The following is a 21,206-nucleotide window of genomic DNA, read 5'->3' as shown; positions in this document are numbered from 1 at the left end:
AGACCACTTTTTACGTAGTGAACATAGTGCTTTTTTATTTTGTGTCTAGTCGTAGACGTTAGGTGCACACAGAGCGAATCTCGACAGCCTCCAGAGCGATATGACGAGAACGTAACTAGACACGTTTGTCGCTACGCGAATGCCCGATTGCCTCCAGCCAATAGCATTCCTTTCGGGGCGAAATGCCTGCTGGAAGGCTCGCTGTCGGGATCACTCATCTGACATCTCCGAAAAGTCGGTATTTGCACGCGCAAGCAAACAAACAAAAAAGCACGCTAAGCCAGCAAAGAGGAAAACGAAAGAACCGCGCTATGAAAGTCAAAACCCCACGTTGCTTCCTATCACTAACACCTGCGACAGCTGCTAAACACACTACTTCACTTCAAGAAGTCTCACTCAAGCACCTGGGTCAGCACGAAACACTTGTCGTTTCGGCGAAACGATTAGTCGAGGTAGGCGAGACAGGCAGGAGCAGAGACTTCGGCGGCCATGAAAAAACGAAGCTTTTGTTTGTTAAGGTATGGATCCAAACGGAAGTGCCCGTCTTGTAAACATTTTGTAAAGATTAATAACTCTCATCACATGGATTATTCTTTAAACGTAAAAATATGCCTTTCAAAAGAAAATTGCAACATATAACAAAGGTTTAACAACCAAGATCTAAGCTGTCAATCAAACTCTTAGCCAATGAGAAGTATAGCAGCCGATTGGTATTCAACGTCACGGAATACCAACTTCGTGGCGCGCGATTCAAAACGGACGAAATAGCCGCAAACTAAAATCGGTCTCACGCAATAAATATTGCTGTAAAATTTTTTTTCTCTCACGGAAAAATTGTTTCTTGACATGCTTGACCCAATTAGGCTGCTTAAAAAAAACTTTTTTTTCTTTGCAGTTACCCTTTAAGAAATTAAATTTTGCACAATTTATTACATCCCAACAGTCAAACCCGCTTATAATGAACCACCAAAAAAACATCTACCAGTTCGATATAGCAGGTAATTCAATATGAAAGTTCTAATGAATTTTACAACAAACAAGCACAACACATCCAGAAAAGATTTTTACTCTCAAAAAATCACCTTCAGCTGACATATTACACAATGAAATAGACTTGCATCTTTGCTGTTTTTTCTACTTCATTGCATTTGCGATAACACATTTTTCCATGCTATCGACGGACTCCGAAATGCTGAGGCCGTTGCCTTCTATATTTGCGCAGTAGCGCCGAACTCAGCCGGGAGCACGGAGCACATGCTCTCGGCATAGTACATTATGAGGGACGCACCACGCGGCTATTCAGTGGCTGCTTCTTCGTTTTTCAAAGTCTCATTGGCTCACCCTCCCCCCCTCCCTCCGCAAAAAAGAATCTTGTTTTCTTCTGGGCAGTCGACGCGACTGCCCGGAAGAAAAAAAGCTAGATTGCAGAGCAAAACGGCACTCTTGGCAGTTCAATCCGTCGGGAGATGCAGCAACTTCCTTTCGATATAACCACATTTTTCACTATGCACTTTCATTGCAGCTACTGGTGTGTTCAGAAATAGTTCAATACAAGGAATAGTTTGAATTGACCAAGTTCGATATAATAGGTTTGACTATATTTTATGCTTCTATAATTAAAAAGAGCATTTAATGTGCTACATTTTGATATACTGCAAGAAATGTTAGAAGCAAATGTTTTTCGGGAAAAACAAGAATACAAAAACCCTCCAAAAATGGGCAGTTTTCCCATTGTAAGGAAAAAGTTTAGAAACATGTTTTTTGTTTTGATGATGCCAGAAGTTGTTTTACACTCAGCCACATGATCAGCCATTAACAGAACATTTGCAACCCCACCTTTCAAATTCCCATTTGAATTGACCTGGAATTGCATAGCAAAAAGAAACCTAATGTTTCGTATAAAATGCAATAAGGCATTTCTAATCTACTAATGCGTTGTTTGTAAAAAAAAAAAAAAAATTGTGGCTTGGTCACAAAGCAAACGTTGGTCTCCCTTCCACTTACGGACGGCACAGAGGTGGACAACAATGAAACAAGCGTGTATCTCACTCGCATCAAGCTTAGCAGAGCATGCAGGAGGCAACACTGGCTGTAAGGTGGGTCCCTAGAGAGCCTAGACTTAAGAGAGGGAGCAACTCAAACCATGGAGAGCATTTGCAATTTAATGGCAGACATCTCTTGTGCAGATTTGTTGCTCATGCACATGCTTCCCTTGCCACGTTGCAAAGAGGCTAGCAGGCGGAAAGGCTGAGCCATGCTCAGAGACACCTGCAGACGATTGACGTTTTATTCTCCTTCTTGCATGCAATCACACACCATATAACCCCGATCGAGCCATTGGAAGTACTCGAATCTGGACGCACTACGACACCCGCATCAATACGTCATAGATTGTATACACTGGACCAGTAATGTGATTTGGGACAGATGTCTACTGCAACTAACCTGCAGACAGAAGGGCTGGTTCTGGCTGAACTCGATCAGCAGCACAGGTCGCTTGTAGTAGCGGCACATGGACTGCGCCTGGTTGTACAGGCGCCCACTGTTCAGCGATCCGATGAGGTCGTTCAGGCTCTTCCGCTCGACGCAGATGTCAGGAGTCAGGATGTAGTCGCCCACCTGCAAAGACGCAGATGGGACAAATCCCCAAGCTCACTAGTATGCTTGGTCTGGAAAAAGTGTTTCGAGTTCCACAATATTCTATTTGTTAAAGGGACGCTACAATGCAATTCTAACTCCTTTAACGCAGATTGTGTTCAAGGGTTGGGATCCTTGAGGAAAACGTGACAGAACGCCACAGAAACCGTTACGAAATGTGTGGCACGTGCTTCTGAGTATAATCTGTACAAAAAAGTGGTAAACTGAAAAGAAAGAATGAAATTCTAAACATGACCTAATGGGAATCGAACCCGCGACCCCACGATTGTGAGCTCAACATTCTACCTCTGTGCTAATTTGTGGTTAAATGCAAAACCAGCCGGACTTGTCTCTACCACGGTGGTCTGTACAAAACTATTCTAAACACAAATACCGATCGCCGGATGCCAGTATTTTGCGTTACGGCATTCCGAGTTCCCATTTTAGAAGTTTATGGAAAGAAAAAAGAAGTGCAAAACCTGCCAGCCATCACATAAAAAGGATAAAGTTTGGAATAAAGTAACATGCTTCTCTTAATTTATGCTAACATGCTACATACAGGATATTTTTGCCCCTACACATCCTACTTAAAAAATCTAAATATTCACTTATAATTTTTTTTTAACTTAGATTATTGACGTGAGAACTGGTCTGAGACCCTAGTAACGCAAAACAAATTATTATTATTACAAAATATGAGTTGTGTATAATGTAAGAAACTTTGTGCACCATTTCTCTTTACTGGCAACTCTATATGAAGAGCAAGTCGTCTGCTTTTTGCGAAGGAGTTGCAGTGACATCAGAACAACGCCGAGCTCCGATTGGCTTTGATTGGATAAAAAGTAGGTAGACCTCAATGCTAGATGTCTTAAGGTCTACCCACCATTTTTTTCAATCAGCCAATAAGAGCTCGGCATTGTGATATCATCGCAAGCCTTGTGCAAGAAGCAGCCGAACTTGCGCTACTCATTGGAATAGACTAATGGAGAGCTAATGAAGTATTATATGCAGACGCATCGGCAGGTGAGGCATGTGACATGGAGTGCTATGGTAACATGCAACGCAGATGGTCATACTGGGCCACACCGGCATTTTCTCCTCTACCCGGCAGAAACAATTTGCAATCGTTGGCACTACGACTTGATTCCAGGCGCCTTCCAGCCGACAGGACAGCAAAGGCAACAACCGCGAGCAGGGGTGGACGCAGGTATTTCCAGGGGCGGGGGAGGGTGGTCAGGTGTTGGTCAGCGTATCATATGTTTAAGGACCAACTCCATGTCATTTAGGTGTTTCAAAAATCAATGCAGTCTTCTTTAGTATCAACAAAGAAGAACACACGTCAAATATTACGACAAAGTTCTGTCTAAATGTTCCTTAAACAATCTTGCGAATTTCGCAACACGCCAAGTTGCCAAACATTTTACACATGCAGAATCCAAGGGGGACGGGGGGGGGGGGTCAGGACATCCAGCGCATTCCTTTGAATCCACCATTGACAGTGAGCTAGCCGATGCTCCTAGTTTCGAAACATATGCTTTTCTAGCGCATTCAATAATTCCGCAAAAGCATGTTTAAAAGCCACTGCTGTCGACTTCTTGCAGGATTGCTAGGAGGTGTTGAGGTGATATTCAGACCAACAACATTGCAAAACGGCAGCGCAGCACATGGCTTAGGACTGTCTGCGACAAACTCGGAGTCTTGGACTCCAATCACAAACAAAGAATGGAGGAAGCAAGGGAAGGTTGAAGCTAACTGGTTTTGCGGGAATTCGTTCGCACGCATAACAAAGTATTTTGAGACACCTTTTCTTAACTTGTTTTGCTGTGCTGCTTACCTCTCTTGAGGTTGTAACATGAATAAGTCACCAAGAAACACAGCTTTCATAGTGCCCCTGCCCCAAAATTGCACCATAAAGGTGAGACAAAAATGGTGGTTCTTGTGACAAAACCCGAACCCACCTCTATTGTAACAGGCTGGACGCTGATCCCACGTCGATGGATCAGGGACGGCAGGTCGCTGCGAAACTCACGGAGATCCACGATGACCTACGAGAGACCGAGTTGGCCGACTCTGAATACCCGCACATTAGCACCTATGTCGTTTGCTTGATAGCACAAAAATAAAAATTTCGACTAATGCATAGACGAAGAAGTTTACTGTCACGGTGGAAGAAACATCATCTACCTTCCGGGATCCTGACGGCTTGACGGGAGCTCCCCCCGCTTTTCGAGAGCTGACCGTTTCGTTGGAGAGACTCAGCTCATCCACGAGGTCTGGGTGGTAGTCCCCCTTACCGTCTTGTTCTTCTGGTACGACCATTACCTGCAAAGGCGTCACCATCCCAGCGCTACCGGTTAGAGAAGGACGAATCAGAACGAACTTTGGAACGGCGTGCAGCCTATGCCCACTTGCGTCTCTAGTGCAGGCGACGATTTCGACACCTGGGTACTATACTCCATTTCACCTTATGTTGTACCACAGAGAAGGCTAGAAGCGCAAGCTCATAGCGTTGGCAGTTGCCCTTAATGCACGAGAGCTTGGGCCGCCGAGATGTGCCCTAGAGCAAGGAGCTCGCGCTTGTAGCCTTTCCTGCGGTACATCGTAAGGTGGAACAGAGTATAGCACTAGCATAGAGCCTTTAAAGTGCATTATGAAGCAGAGAAATGAAGAGGTTGGAGACAATGAAGAATTCCCATGGCCGTGTCTTTTCTATTTGTCAATGTGAGTCCTGACAAATTATGAATAGTATGTGGAAAAAAGTAAACCCCCGAAAATTGCTCAAATTGAACTCTTTCCTGACAACGGGAAAAGTAGGAATTTTCAAAGGATCCATGCAAATGATTTTATTTTCCTAACTAATTTACATATAGCGCAATATGACACATCAAAATCTGGCCAATTAGTTTTTCTTTAAAAAAGAAACAGGTTGGCATAATGTGGGGAAAATATTTTAGAACTCAATTTCTTGAAACTACAATGTGCGAGCGGAAGGCATATAGGTAAACGTTGAAACTTCCACGGCCATGTCAAATTGAACGACAAATAAAAGAAAAATTCAGAATATACGAAGTGTGCCCCACACACACGGCTATTTCTTCTGAAATTTAGCGCACTTTAACTGACATTGCCTATTTTCCGTTCATCGGAGAGTTAGCCTCTGTAACACGTGTGCTTTTCAACAATGGAATGCTTATATTGGTAAAACACAGATATCACACCTCACATCAGAGAGGACAAGAGCGCAAAAGACACGGACAAGTAGAAGAACAGGACAGGACAAAGCACTACAGTCTAAGCTCATTATAACAGACCTTGATTTTGAACAAGATTTTGGTCTGTTGCAAGAAGAGTATGTTGTATACAGATATGAAGTTGAGTTAATGGTACGTAGAGGAAAACCAACCGAACTTCACAAATCGGTATGTTATACTATCCAAATGCCTGTTGTAACAAGGCCTGTTGTAATGAGCTTAGACTGTACTATCAATTGGCCTTTTTAGACTAGAAAAACTTCTATAAAAGACTCCACCTACCGGTGGAGTCTTTCATAGAACTCCTGAGGTTCTACCTTGCTTGCGCAATGGTCACATTCAACAGGAATGCTTACAAACAGAAAAGGGAACTTGCACAGGATCCTGTGTAGCTCCCGTTTTATGCAACATTTTTTTTTTTTTTTTCCAATGTGACTGGAACATTGCCATGAACCTCTCAAACAGCAAGGTTTCACGTGCCTTTAGATATGTAGATGGTTATCTAGTTCTGTTGAACGATCAGCCTGGGCAAGGTGAAACGCAGGAGATCAATGATATATGCAGTACATTTCTCGAAAGGGCTCAAGGATTGAAGTTTACAGACGAGTTGCTAAAAAACAGCATGCTCCAATTTCTAGATTTGCAGCTTCTATTTCAAAGCAATTCCACCTGTTGGATGTATAACCCACAGCCCAAAAAAAGGCTTCTATCATATGACTCAGCCCATTATAAGTCATTCAAAAGAGGGATGGTAAAAAGCTGCCTGAACACATCCCTGAAGAAATCTTGTGAACACTCAGCACAGAGAAGCTTCGAGGCACAAGTGCAAAGGCTAGTTGACTCTGGGTATCCCAGTTCTATAGTGTTTGATGTTGCTGAAAGTTTGGCAGCTTCCAACAGAGCTCAAGAACGACCTGTTTGGAAAAACTGGCCTGCTGTTGTTCCCTACATCCACAGAATAACACACAACTTGAAGAGGGTAGCCTCCAGGTTCAGAGTCAATGTAGCTATATCTGCCTCGGAAAAACTCAAGAGGCTGTGTCCCAAGGTCAATTCTGAGAGGCATCTACAAGACCAATGCAGGATTCAGCACACGCACAAGTGTGTCACCTGCAGTACAGGGGTCGTTTATGAGATGCCGCTCTCCTCTGGAAAAGTGTATGTGGGTCAATCTGGCCAATGTGTCAACATTAGACAATGTGAACACGCCCTTTCACTAAAATCATCTCCGGCGGGACACCTCACCTTATATATCCAAGACTGCAAATGCATCCCTGGGTTTGTTAAAACCAGAATCCTCAAGCAACACCACAACCCGAGAGCCAGGGAGATCTATGAGGCTTAACCGGACGAATATGAGCTACCAGACTTTCTTGGCTAGAACTCTAAGCATACAAAAAAGAAACAGGCAATTTAAGGGCTGCCTATGTGCGTGCGCCGCTGATTCTGAAACTTTGCAAACCGTGGCGTTACAGGGTCGCGCTCGCTGTCGAAGCACTTCTTTTGTTTTTGGTATCATGACCACACCACTCTCTGTGAAGAGGTGGAGGTTTCTTCTACTTTCTTGTGACTTGTTCGTTTGAGGTTTTCTTTGCCTGGAAAAAGTTTTCCGCTCTTTCCCTGCCAAAGAACTAGCATTCTCGGGGCGATTGATGCCCTGCATTCTCTACTTTTACTTTTTCTATAGATAGCACTTTTGACGAGATGAAATGCACTACCTGAAGCGATCTTCGGTAAGAATCAGATCTCTCTCAGGATCCCTATTGTTTCTTCGAAACGTGTTTTGTGGAAATACGTCTCGTGGACAACTTTTCACGGATATACATTTCATGGACACACGGTTCGTCGACGCTGTATGTTTTGGAGGCACATGCCCCTGCGACGTTTTGTCGACAACGTATTTCTTCACTAAGCGCTAAAAGCTAGCGCGCGATTCACTAAGGCGTGCTTAACCAAACCATGTCCCCCTCCCCCCTGTAATCCAGGCGAGATGCAAAAAGTTTGTTACAAAAACAGCAGGGTTGTGTGCGACGAAACGTCTCAGGTTTTTCTATGAAATGAACACGGGAAGCATAAAGATTAAACGTCGCACGTCGACAAAACGATGTGTAGATGAAACGTCAGTCGACGAACTGAATGCCACCGTGCAAAAATTTAGATCCAGATCCGCAGATATCTGCATCCGCAGCCCCTGACATCCGCATCCGGTCTGCAATCCACCAAAATCCGTCTAATTTTTTTCCGCATCCACCAGTTTACTGCGGATATCTGCGGATATCCACAGATAATCCGCGGATATGCAGGGCTCTACTCATAAGAAGTGCTTAGGTGTACCTCGAGCCTTTTCTTTGCAATTATGCGGCGGAATAGCAGTTTTTCGGGGCAAGGTAACGCATTTTTTGCCACTTGTGCCTAAATAAACAATATAAAAAATACAAACTGCAAATTCTTTCAACATTTCAATCGTTGCACTACCCCTTTAAGTCATCGGCGACTGCGGTACCTCACTCTGACGAACGCTCTGAAAGCAACCATTTTTAAAAATGGGTGCTAGCCGGACGACATAAAAGGGTTGTTTCGTAATTCGTAGTTCATTTAACTTGCGTCATTTTGAATCTTTCTCACTCACGTTTTTCTCCCTGATGAGAAACTCAAAGGCATCCTTCTCCCTGCGCAAGGCGGTCAGGTAGCGCTGCTCGTCCACGGAGTCCTCGTACATCAGGAAGTATACCCGGAGCACCTCCTTTGCCCGGGTAGCTTGATACATCTGTTCGCCGGAACATTGCGTTCATTCATTGACAAATGCTCTTGAGTCAGTGACACAACAATCCAGCAGCAAAGCAAGTATTTTGTGGTTCATGCCCACACTTTGTGTCCCCTTGCAGTGGAATGTGAAGAGGTTGCTTAAGATACTTTAGCTTCTTCATAAACCCTAAAAGGACACTGCCAGGATATTTAAGCTCGCCAAGGTTTTTATTTGTACATGGCATATCAGAGCCCAACTAGCCAGAACACAATTTGCGGCTTGAAATTTGTTTTCTTTCTGCCCGAAAACCGCTGATCGATAACTGGCCGGTTTGAGTCGCACTCACTCTCTTCTCCGTGGTGATGTGTTGTTCTCTACGGTTTAGACACAACCACCAAACAAACAAGTTGTAGGTCGTAAAAGGCGCAGTCTCAATATTAAAAATAGTAAAAAATATAATACCCATTTCTTTGTGGCTACTAGAAACTGCAAATTGTACATCGATTGAAAAAAAAAATTAAAAAAAAAAGTTGCACGACAATGTGATTTGCGGCAACTCTCTCCTCCTCTATATTTCTTCTTTGCCCTCAGTTCAGTTTCGGCTTCAGTGTCGAGCTATTGTGTTTTTTTTTTACTTTATTAAAAATATGTGTGACACCGTAGCCAAATATTGATTGGGTAGTCTTCCAACACCATAAAAAAAATTTCCTGGCAAAAAAAAAATATTTTTGGGGGTGTCAGTGTCTTTTTTAAGAAGGAAGTCTAAGAAGGGTTTAAAAGGTTGGCTCATTTTGCTCTGCCACTAATTTAGTAGACCAAACAAACGGGTTGTTTCAGCCTGGGGGGTGTAATTCTATGCCAAGAGGTGTATAGAGTAGGAGACACAGTTAGCACAAACAACCATATGACAAATTTTTCCCTTTTATTTTTTGTTAGAATTTAAATTATGTTGTCTAACTGTGTCACACATTATACTGTGTGTTTGGGACATTTTAAAATTCCATCTTTCTATCACTCTCCATCTGCTAAAACACCATTTTCTTCCAAAACTGGGAACTTATATCTCAACTCTTCACTCCTACAACACTGCATGCTGAAAATTTAGAACTGCACAATCATTGCCTAAGTTTATCTTTGTGGAAGATTACAATAAACCCTTCACTTTATTTGGCTAGGACCAGAAAAATAGCTTTACAAAAACTTTAAAGCATTCAACGATACATAGTGTTGTTGGAGACATTTGTGATAGATGATTGTTCCTGATATGGCTTTAGAACACTTACAAGAATATTAAAATGATATCAATGCAACTTTAATTCGACATCAAAGAGTTAAGGAAGGCAGAGTTCACCATTCTCTATATCAGGTGTACTGTCGAGACTGGTTATAACGAAGTCAAAGGGAATCAGAAATCACTTCACTATATCCACTTTTTCGTTATATCTGAACTCATAAAAGTTAAACGGAAAAAAAAAACACGGGCAGTAACGGGCACATGTCTATCGTGCCTGCAGAAAGCTGTCGAGGCTTCGCTGCACAAGCTCTCTGCTAGATTGGAGCCACTTCTCGCCAACTGCAAGAAGCTCCGATCAAGAACAGATCCTGTGAGCAGTGTCTGTGTCGACAGCTGCAACGGTAAGACGCCGGCATTGGACGCCATTCTTTACATTTAGGCGCACTTCGTCGAGGATGGCACGCTTTTGTTTCAAAGAGATTGCCTTTGTCTTCACCATCGAGGTGCCGGCAGTGCAGGACTCTCCATCGTTGAATGGCGATTATGCACCGAACCGGTGCTCGAGTGAAGTTAGATTTTCACGCAAGAGCGACTCCACCGACCAGCGACGCCAACACGGAACACGAAGCAAACAAAGAAGCACGCACGGCACCAAGTTCACGCTCAAGCTCGTTGTTCGTCAGTATTCGCGACTCCAGCGACCTATAGGGGGCGCCACCACCAAACAAACATGGCAGCTGAGTCCAGGTCGCGTCGGCTCGGCCGCGCCGCCTAAATGGGTAACGCATTCAATTTAACAAATTTTCTTTTGTTGAATGCCCAATTTTATGGATATTTGAACTGAGACAGTTAAGTGTAGCCGGTGCGCATAAACTTGCCGAGCATAGTTTTGTTTTGCCGGTGTTTTTTGTTCTTTTCATGTCAAACTTTCGTTTCGGAAACTTCGATCAAAACCGAAACTATAGGCTCCGGAGAAACGGTAATAGACTCTAATTAGTTTTGATCAACTAAGGATAGGAGCGAGGGCTACAAAATTGTTCCATCGAGAGTAATTTTTAGCTAACTCGCATGCCTCAACCATGCGACTTATCTGTCCGCGAAATTGAGCTTTCGTGCCTGTCCGCGTTTCAAGAAACAGCTCCAGTCGTGTGCTCGGTCAAGAACACAGGCTGCAGGAAAATTACGAAAATTAAGCAAGCGCTTCTTGAGCCAAGGAGCATGTCAACTCACTGGCGCTTCACTAAGTAGCTGATACTCGTATTTCAATTCAGGTTTTAGTAGCAATCGAGAAGTCATTTTGACGAATATGCGGATTATGTATTATATTACATAGTATTGGGTGAGGGGGGTCCCACTAAAGCGATATTAGTATATTCTTCGGGTTGAAATATGAACTTAGTTAACTAACTATTAGGTGAACTGCTGAATAAAAGTATATTTGACAGACAGAGAGATACTACTTAAGGGGACATGTGGGTTCTTGAGCCATTTTTTTTATTTATGCTAGGATCTTCATCATATTCACCATGTAAGCATGGGTTTTCTTGCTGATTTCAAATATGTAATTAGATTTCGGATAGCTCTAGTGGAACTTGAATTATAACAAATTTGTCAAATGTAATTGGGCCCTTTGTTACGGGTAATTAGTGCAAAAGTTTTCATAAAGTTTCAGAAATATTTATAGAAATGTGTTCACCAAGGTGTGCTTTGTGCGGTGATGCTATTTTAGACCAACATTAGTGGTGACATATGTATAAAAACATGTATGTTCAGAAGCTGCAAAATCGGCCTGCTATTAATTTCAAGAAATAATTAATTGTGTTCATTACATAACATATAATAAATGGAAAATAGCATCACTGCACAGTTCTATCCATCCTGAATCAAATGATACCAAAATTGTTTTGACCGCCCAAGGCAAACCTGAGAAAAAGCCCGTAAGGTGGTGGTTATATTCAAGAAAACACGAACAGAGATACAGGCACCCGAAGTTCACGAACACCTTATGAGATCTCAAAGCAGTCCAGGGCTGTAGTCCTGGTCTTTGTCCCTTGTGTGCCTCTTGGCCAGTCTCCTCACAGTCTTCTCACTCTCTGAGTGGACCTTGTTGGCCCTGTGAAGCCGATGTTGGTCCTTCTCGTGACTCCTGCGGGTAAGGCAATGTCCAGGAGCGAAGCCAAGACTCTCTGTGACAATCTTGTTCGTCTTCATCACGCCTTGATTGTACCGGGAAACTGCCTCTGCCACTGCCCTCCGCACGCTGAACAGGGAAGCATGCTGAGTCTTCGGTGAAAGGCTCCAAATCACAGAATGTAAAGACTCGCTTGCATTCTGAGTCTTTCCGTCACTGCAGCGCTGCAGTAAGGATTCGTCGCTCAGCCGGGCAAATATTGGCTCCAAAGCCACACGGACATCAGTCGGCAGGCTGTTCCTGTGCGCAGGTGGCTTTTTGCCCTCGGAGAGGGCGCGGTTGAAGCCACACCAGGACTCTGCACCCTGTGGGCACAGGCTGTGGTCAGGTGCAGAATCTGTTGAGGTCATGTGCAGAAGCGTAGCCTGCACCGCCCTCTTCATTCCTGGCACGTCGTGTTTGTGACCTCTGAGGGCATAGCCATAATAGTTGGTTATTTTTTTCATTTTGTCTTGTGTTAGCCGACCTCTTCCTCCAAGGGGATTCCCTTGGGCCTTCTTTTTCTCCACAAGAGTGCGCAAAGCTGTCCCCATCCTTTTTTGTACATGATTTAGGCAGTCTTTCTTCTGCACGGTCACATAGCCATACACTTCCTCCTCCGTCAGGGCATGAAAGGTACGGCTGTCACCGTCTGACAGGATGGTCGTGTACCTCAGCTCGTGCTTGGCGAGGGACCGACGAAACATGGCTAGGGCTTCTTCAACTTCCATCCGGCCTGCCTTACAGTCGCTGTTCTTCTGGCACTTGTGCCTCTCTTGCCACTCCTCAAAGTTCTCCTTGTCAGGCTTTGGCCCCACCGTGCACCCCAAGCAAAAGTTCGATACCACCTCGTGGTCAATCACGAGGCCGGTGTAGAGTTCAATTATGCATCCCACACCGATGTGCGAGTCATGGCCCCGAGTTTTCCAGGTCCCGTCGAAGATAACATCAATGTTACCTGGAGGGTTCAGGAAGTCTTTGTAAAGACTCCTGATTACTGCAGCACTTTCATTTTCACTGGCTGCAGCAGCTGCCTCAGCAGCTTGCAACATTTTGTCCATATGGCCATTGAAAGTTTTGTGATGGAGGCCCCGGTGAGACACATTCATGCACGCCCAAAAGTCGGTGAGGGCAGCCGACCCCTTCCCGATGCTTTGCATTGCCTGCATCGCCCTTATGTTCACCTCGAAAGGTGTGATCTTGTTGGCGCCGGCCACCCTTGGCGATGAAAAGCACTGCTCACGCACCTCACACGTTGAGCACACTAGTACCAGTCTGTGCGCCAAGCCGTAGTCGGACCCGCGTTTCTCAAGGGTCACAGTGTTTGCACCACACCCCTTGCAGTTCGTACGCGAAAAAAAATCGTTCAGTACTTGCATGCTCACAATGATGAACTCCGTTCCGCCGTCAACTTCAGTTCTCTCCGAATCGACGTTGAGCAGGTCGAACTTCCGCTGACTCGCAGACTGCGACGCCAAATGGCGCTTTTTTTCTTCAGCTTCTTTCAAAGCTTCGGACTCCTCTTCCGCAGTGTAGTACGTGGTGTCAATCCGGTTTCCATCGAAGCCCGACGTACTTGGCGTAGCTTCGAGATCGGCTGTGACGGGGTTGGTGTCGACGGGGTCATCGACGGAGTCATCCCCACGCAGCTCCGACGAATGCAGCGCACTGTCGATCGGCTCCTTCACTCCCTTGTTCCAAGCACGTTTGCGCTTCTTGCCGTACGCTTGACGGGTCCGCAACTTCAAGCGATGATCTCCGCGCATGCTGCTTGCGAGGCTCTCAAACAAAGCACAGCTCCTCGCAGTAACCACGTTTCGCCACGTGCAGCGTGACAGAAATGCGGAAAGAAAGTTCGCAGAAAACGTGTACACTAGTGCGTGAACAACAACGACAGAAAAACTTACTCAGACGAGCAAGACATCTACAAAAACAAAGCTTGACGATCTTGAAAAACGCTCCAATAGCAGAAAAACGAAACCATGCGGAGACACAAGAGCAGACGACAGAGCTCGCGACGGAGACCGGTGCGTGTGAGTGGAAAGCGCCGGGAAAAAGAAACGGAGGGAGAGTAGCCAATAGCCGCGACGCATTCTCGGGAGCGCGCGCTTCAGCCAATGAGCGGCTCGAGATCGTGCCGCGGGAAAACGGCGACAGCATCGGCTGCGCCGCGCTGACGTCATCTTGAGTGGTGGCAAAAGAAAGGGCGCAAAACAAGCTTTTAAATGATATCAAAATGGCGGCGATTCGTGGAGCAGTTTCGGAATCGCGATTGCGCGAAGTGCAGCCTCATTTCGACGCTCGTGCATCGCTCCGGAGTAGCGCGGCTCATGATAAAGTCGTTTTTATCGTGCTTTGAGATAGTTTTCGGCATAGATCTTTTGCATAGAGGCAGTTTAGAGTATGAAGGCTTCAAAAAAACAATTTTCTCAAAAACGTTTTTTTCGCGATTTTTTACTGTTTTAAAACCCGCGTCCCCCCTTAAACTTAGCCAAATGGTTCTAGCCAGTAGAACGGAGACGAATGCGGACAAACTGAGGAGAGTCTTCATCGGAGATTCACTCAGACCTCTCTGCATTGAGCTTGACTTCGAATCCTGAACGGATAAAATGAGTATTTTTTGTGGCCGGTCAACCAGAGCAATGTAGACGTATATTGCTGCTGGCTTTGACAGGGGTTATAATATAAATATTGGAGGCGCGATAGATTGTAATGACGTGACAGCTTCTAACTTTGCGAGACGCGTCCCCCACCTTTTGAAAGCAGATAATTTCCCTCGTTAATCATATGCAGCGAGCAGGTTTTCTGAATCAAGTAATTGCGAAATTAGCCCAACTCCTTCAATGTGGTCTTTTTCGGCGAAAAGCCGCCAAGATGAATAGCCAATGCACCGGCCGGCGTTAGTGGCTAAATTAACTTGAAGCTAATCTAACACAACCAAACTCAAGAAAAGCAGCTATTGAACCTTCCCATTCACTTGACTGCAACATTGGTGTTCCCTCCAGTGAAACACTTCGTCTGTCGACCTCAGTCCACTGTTCTACATCCTTATAAAGAAACCACTTATCAGTTACCAAGCAGTCGTCACTTTGAATGTCATTAGAGACAGACGAGAAATCAAAACGTTTTCCGTGATTCCTCCTCATCCGAAAAATTGAAAGCATGCGATCGTGTGTTGTGAAGTAAACGGGCTTTCAAACACGTGATGGAAAGAAACAATCTACTGAGGCTTCACCATACTAATGAACACTCAGGCAAACTTAAGAAATTTTCGGACCTTCGTCAAATCACATTGCTCGCCCCCGCGCCGACAGCACAAATCCGCGAAAGCCATCAGAGACGCGGCGGGGCGCGGAGCGACCTGGACCGACTGGTTCCCGGTTTTCCCGCTTGGCAGCGTCCGTTTTGCTGGAGTCGCGAATACAGACCCTAGATTTAACAGAGGGGGCAACTGTTCGATCGGGGTCACGTGGTTTGTGGGCTGCGTTTGCAAAACGAGCTGCAGCCTGCAAGGAGTTAAAACTAAAAAGTGTTTGCCGTCTGCAAACATGTCAGCCTCTCCACCCAGTTTCCTTGCCGCACTGGCCACGCGACAATCAAATGCCGGCGTACTTACTGGTCCCCCTCATAAATCTAGGCTCTCTCTGTCATCTCTGCCGGTACGTTGCTGCTAGCGCTCCCAACGCCCTATCGACATGCCACGACGGCTTCTCCACGTGCGATGCGGTAAAGCCGCTTCCCAGATAAGGAGCGGAGAGCAGACGACGTTGCAGAGGCTGCTGCCGTCGGCCTTTGCATCATCGTCTGCGGCCCGTTTGGGTGGCTGCTCGGCCGCGGCAGCAAAGTGCAACAGCCGAGACCTTGGTAAATTTCCGAATGTTATTACAGTATAGACCACTTACAACCTAATCGCTTATAGTGCAGGACCAGGTATAACGCGGCTTTTTTAAACCACCCGTTCGCCTCCCATAGAACACCATGTATTTACATACCGCTTAAAATGCAGGCGTACGAAGGGAAATACCGGTTATAGTGCGATTTTTGAAACAGCACGCCGACTGCCTGGCGCTGCGAGCACGCTTCCCTGTGCGACACTAGATAACGGCGCGAGCCGCAAGCGGCACTTGCGGGGCAAGGAGGTTGCTCGAAGAAGCGGGGAGAAGCGAAGAGAGAGGCTTCAGTTGCCATAGCGACAGAGGGACGCACGCATGTGTCCTTCACGTGCGTGTGTCCCTCCGCTTCGTTGGAAACAAACAACCGCAACGACAGACCAATCGCAGGTCGAGGAAAAGTGTTCGCGCGCGTTGCATGCCGGTCGCGGGCCGGCTGCTTCTATCCGTGAACATGGCGTCGGTTGTGATCGTCGACGTAGACGGCGTGGTGGATGTAGGATTCAGAGCCTACCTCTCAAACCCTGTGAGGCGGAGCTCAGTAAAAGACATCCGACACCGACGGCTGCTCGTGAAGAACTCCCTTTACTTCTTCTAAAGAACACGCACGCCCCTCTACACTAAGAGGGCGCCACTAGCTGGACAAATAGCGACCACTACATCTCCCCTTCTTAGAGGCTGCGTTTTCGCTAAATAGTTCTTGCGGCGAAACGCACCCACTTATTGTTCACAATACCCCATCAACTGCAACGTTTTCAAACTGTCCGCCGCTACAAGTCTAAACGCCTGGGGCGGGTCACGGCTCGTCCGCTGCGAGTCCGATAGGGACTTGTCGACACAGGCGGCCCTCTTGGGTCACTACTAATGTTCTGCTGAGCCGCTATTGGGCTTGGCGGCACACCGTCAGCTGCGGGTGGTTCAACCGGCGGCCTTGGGGTTGCAAAAGGAACCAGTCCCCTGCGGTTGCGCTGAAGGACCGCTCCGCTGTGGTCAGCTTCCACCAGATAGCTGCGGGGACGCTGTCCTGGGCTGAGCACCGTGTCCGGACACTGTTCCGACTGTACCCACACTCTTTCTCCAGGACGAAGAAGAGGCAGCTCGCGGGCAGCATGCCGCTGGTTGAAGGCCTGAGCTTGTTTCCGTTTATACAACTCATTCCTCCTTGCCACGCGAGCGGGCGATGGTGGTCGCGGAAGACTTTCATCTTGAGTCCTAGGAAGCCGTGTCCTCAACCGACGCCCGAACAGAAGTTGTGCGGGGCTGTCTCCAGAAACACCGGGGGTGTCTCGGTAGCTCAACAGTGCCAAGTATGGATCCTCAGCTTTGGTTAAGAGTTCCTTGATGGTGCGGACAGCTCGCTCCGCTTCGCCGTTAGATTGCGGGAATCTGGGGCTACTTGTTTGGTGCTGGAAGCCGTAATCTTTTGCAAACTTCGCAAAATCCCCCGATGCAAACTGCGGGCCGTTATCCGTTCTTACAGATCGCGGGATACCATGCCGAGCGAAGGCTGACTTCATTGCCGCGATCGTAGCTCCACTCGAAGTGCTGCTTAACGTCAAGACTTCCGGGTACCTCGAGTGATAGTCCACAATAACGATGAAGTCCTGCTTCTTCCAATGAAACAGGTCGGCACCGACGACGTCCCATGGGCGAGTAGGAAAGCTGGACGATATGAAAGGTTCTGCCGGCTGCACTCTTGTCTTGGCACATTGCTCACAGCCGCTCACCAGGGAAGTGATCTGTGCATTGATGCCTGGCCACCAGACAGAGTCACGAGCACGAGCCTTGCACTTGACAACTCCTTGGTGACCTTCATGTATGAGCTTCAGTATTGCCTGTCTTAAGTCGGCCGGTATGAGGAGCCTCGGGCCCTTGAGGAGAATTCCTTTGCACAGCGACAGCTCGCCTCGGACAGACCAATACTTGGACAAATTGACGGGCAGCTTGTGCTTCGTCGGCCATCCAACCTCGCAATAGCGTTTGAGTGCACAGCACTCTCCGTCAGACTGTTGCGCAGCTTGGACTTCCTCGGGGAGGAGTGGAAGGTCAACAGACGTGTCTTCCAGTGCTGCAATTGCAAATGTGTCAAGGGAGTCCTTGCCCTTGTCTTCAGACCCCATTCTCTGGGGAGCTCTGGAGAGTGTGTCTGCTGTTGCCAGTAGTTTTCCCGGCACATACAGCATGCGAAATTGGTACTGCATCAGCTTTAAACGAAGGCGTTGGATGCGAGGAGGCAACATGTCTAACTCCATCTTGCCGAAGAGAGATACCAGGGGCATATGGTCGGTCTCCACACTGAGCTGCAAACCACGTACGAACTCGTCAAAACGTTGTACAGCCCCCACCGTTGCCAGAGCCTCCTTCTCTGTTTGGCTATAGAGCATCTCTGTCAGGGTCATGGCCCTAGATGCGAAGGCCACCGCCCTCCTTTCTCCCGAAGGTTGGTCTTGAAGGAGTACGGCACCGATACCGAAGGAGCTGGCATCTGCCGAAACTGTTGTGGGGTACACTGGGTTGTACTTGGCGAGACAGCAGTCTGAACTCAAGAGGTTCTTCACCCGTAGGAATGCAACCGCCTGCTCAGGACCCCAGGCCCATACGTTGGTCTTCGACAAAAGTGCTCGGAGAGGAGCGGTGACTTCGGAGATGTGCGGCACGAAACGCGCAACATGGTTTACCATGCCAAGTAGCCTTCGGACCCCTGCAACATCCTCAGGCCTTTCCATCGCCTGGACAGCCTGAATCTTGCTAGGATCCGGCTTCACGCCTTCTGCTGACACGACGACTCCAAGGAAGCTGACTTCGGACACTCCGAACACGCACTTGTCTTTGTTGAGAGTGATGCCAGCCTTCGATAGTCGGGAAAGTACCTGGTTGAGCCGCGCGTCATGTTCTTCGCGCGTCCGTCCAAAGACAAGAATGTCGTCAATCATGTTGACGCACCCGACCTGTCCTTCCAGTATGCGCGCCATCTGCTTCTGAAAGTACTCTGGTGCCGACGTAAGTCCAAAAGGCAGACGACAGAAGCAGAAGCGGCCAAAGGGAGTAATGAAAATGGTGTACTCCTGACTTTCCTTGGCAAGTTTCACCTGGTGAAATCCGGAATTTGCGTCCAACTTGGAGTAAACAGTCGCTTCTCCCAGAAGTCCGAGAACTTGGTCCACCGTAGGGAGCATGTGCCGTTCTCGAAGGACGACCTTGTTGAGCTTCGTAAGGTCAACGCAGAGACGGTGACCACGAGAAGCCTTCGGAACGACGACTATTCCTGCACACCATGGGGTGGGGCCTTCAACCCGACGAATGATGCCCTGTCGCTCGAGCTTCTCCAGTTCCGTCCTCACGACCTCTCGTAAGGGAATGGGTATACGACGAGGTACACTCAAAGAGAAAGGGGTGGCTTTGGATTCTAGCCGGATCGTGTACTCGTCGGGTAGCGTACCAAGACCTGTGAAGAGCTCAGTGAAGCCTGGGTTGACGGCAGGCTTGGCTGCAGAATCGAGGAACTTGATGACCTGAAGGTCCTGTATGGCAGAGAAGCCCAGCAAAGGAGTACCGAGAGACTGGATAACATACACCTGCTGCTTGGAAGATCTGCCGTTCCACCACAGCGTCGATGAGAAAGAACCCAGCACTTTAAGCGGGTGGTTGCCCGATCCATGAATGGCGTTTTCCACCTTTGACAAACGCTTGGGAATCCGAGGGAAATCATCTGGAACAGCCGTCACCTCGGCTCCCGAGTCCACTTTGAAGGACGCTGTATATTTGTTCACGGTGACATCAATGTACTTAGCCTTCTCTCCGGCGTCGACTACAGAAAGCTGTAGAGTGCCTACTTTGGCTTGCTTTTTCATGCGGGAGAGACAGACCTCTGCGAAGTGGCCTTGCTTACGGCAAAAGTTACACTTCGATTTGCGTGCGGGACAGTCCTCACGAGGATGAGGTGAACGTCCGCAGAATAAACAAGAACCAGGCCTGCCCATAGAGACGCGAGACGACTGGTCGTGAGCAGCGTTGGTGGCGTTAGGCTTAGTGCCGCGCCGCTTGAGGCGACCTGCGAGCTTGGACGCGTCAAGATTGACACCTTGACCTCCTGGAGTTTCAGATTGACCCGTGCTTGCCTTGGTTGCCTTTTCTTTGTCGGCGTCTTCGGCTTGGCGCGCTTGTACCCACGCGTCTTTGAGCGTGAGCTTTGGGTTACGTCCAAGACGGTCAGACAGCTGAGAGTCCCGAAGACCGACGACAAAACGATCCCTGACAAGACGTTCCTCGACCTCCGGGGTGCCATAGTTACAACGCTTTACTAGACGCATCAGCTCCGCGTAGAACGCATCTACGGTTTCCTCCGCTTGTTGGACCCGCCGATGGAAACGCGACGATTCGTATACTTCAATGACGGGGTGGACGAAGTGCTCGGTGAAACACCGTACCACGGCGTTGTATGGCGCCTCGGCGGACAGCGAAAAGGACTGCAGCAAGCGTCGGGCCTCCGATCCCATGCAGTAGAGTAGCAGACGTACCTGAACATCTTGAGGTGCCGAGGAAAGACCCGATGCAAAGGCGTAGTCTTCATACTGCGATAGCCAGGAGGGCCACAGTTCCGCATTCGAAAAGTCGAAGCTGTCAGGCTGGCGTAAAGCGATGCCCCTCCAGGGTGTGGAATCGGTTGTGCTATCAGAGCTTGCCATATCCCACTTCTGACACCATGTAGGATTCAGAGCCTACCTCTCAAACCCTGTGAGGCGGAGCTCAGTAGAAGACATCCGACACCGACGGCTGCTCGTGAAGAACTCCCTTTACTTCTTCTAAAGAACACGCACGCCCTTCTACACTAAGAGGGCGCCACTAGCTGGACAAATAGCGACCACTACAGTGGAAGCTAATCGTTCCGCGTAAAAGCGCTATCCTTGACTGTGAATTTTCGTTGTGTGTCGCTATGATAACCCAGCACGCACTAGAAGGGAAGATCCACCTACTCGTGCGGCAATGTTGTGGCGGCACTCTCAAGATGGCAGAAACGCCCGTGTCGTTGTGTTTGTTTACTTCGACTACAGTGGTGCTTTCTAAGCATTTGTGTTTTCGAACATCGCCCGGATTTCTTATTTGGAGCATTTCATGCCTGTGCTCAAGTTAAAGGTATTACTGGAGCGTACCGTAAAAAGGATGCGAATTTTCACGCGTTTTCATTGCCGGAGAAAAGTGATTAGGGTTAGCAATTCTGAACGCTCGCAACGTCGGTCCGCAACCCGCAACGCCGTTAAAAGGTTGCACCAGGCAAAAG

At 47.5% G+C, this 21,206-nt stretch overlaps 1 protein-coding gene across 2 annotated transcripts in view; it reads right to left on the bottom strand.

Moving 5' to 3' along the window:
* The window catches only part of LOC8026023 (DNA repair endonuclease XPF), a 47,254-nt gene that overhangs the window by 7,371 nt on the left and 18,677 nt on the right, over nt 1–21,206 (bottom strand). For both annotated transcript variants that reach the window (XM_040212745.2, XM_040212746.2), the window contains 4 exons: nt 8,518–8,655; nt 4,822–4,959; nt 4,596–4,682; nt 2,446–2,619 (listed from right to left, as the gene is read on the bottom strand). In XM_040212745.2, the coding sequence (XP_040068679.1) occupies nt 2,446–2,619; nt 4,596–4,682; nt 4,822–4,959; nt 8,518–8,655 (537 nt within the window). The remainder of the gene's footprint in view (nt 1–2,445; nt 2,620–4,595; nt 4,683–4,821; nt 4,960–8,517; nt 8,656–21,206) is intronic.

Source organism: Ixodes scapularis, unplaced genomic scaffold (genome assembly GCF_016920785.2).
Source record: "Ixodes scapularis isolate PalLabHiFi unplaced genomic scaffold, ASM1692078v2 PGA_scaffold12__126_contigs__length_90152505, whole genome shotgun sequence".
Classification (NCBI taxonomy): Eukaryota; Metazoa; Arthropoda; class Arachnida; order Ixodida; family Ixodidae; genus Ixodes; species Ixodes scapularis.
The sequence above is the reverse complement of the archived record's forward strand: the minus strand, read 5'-3'. Positions and strand labels throughout refer to the sequence as shown.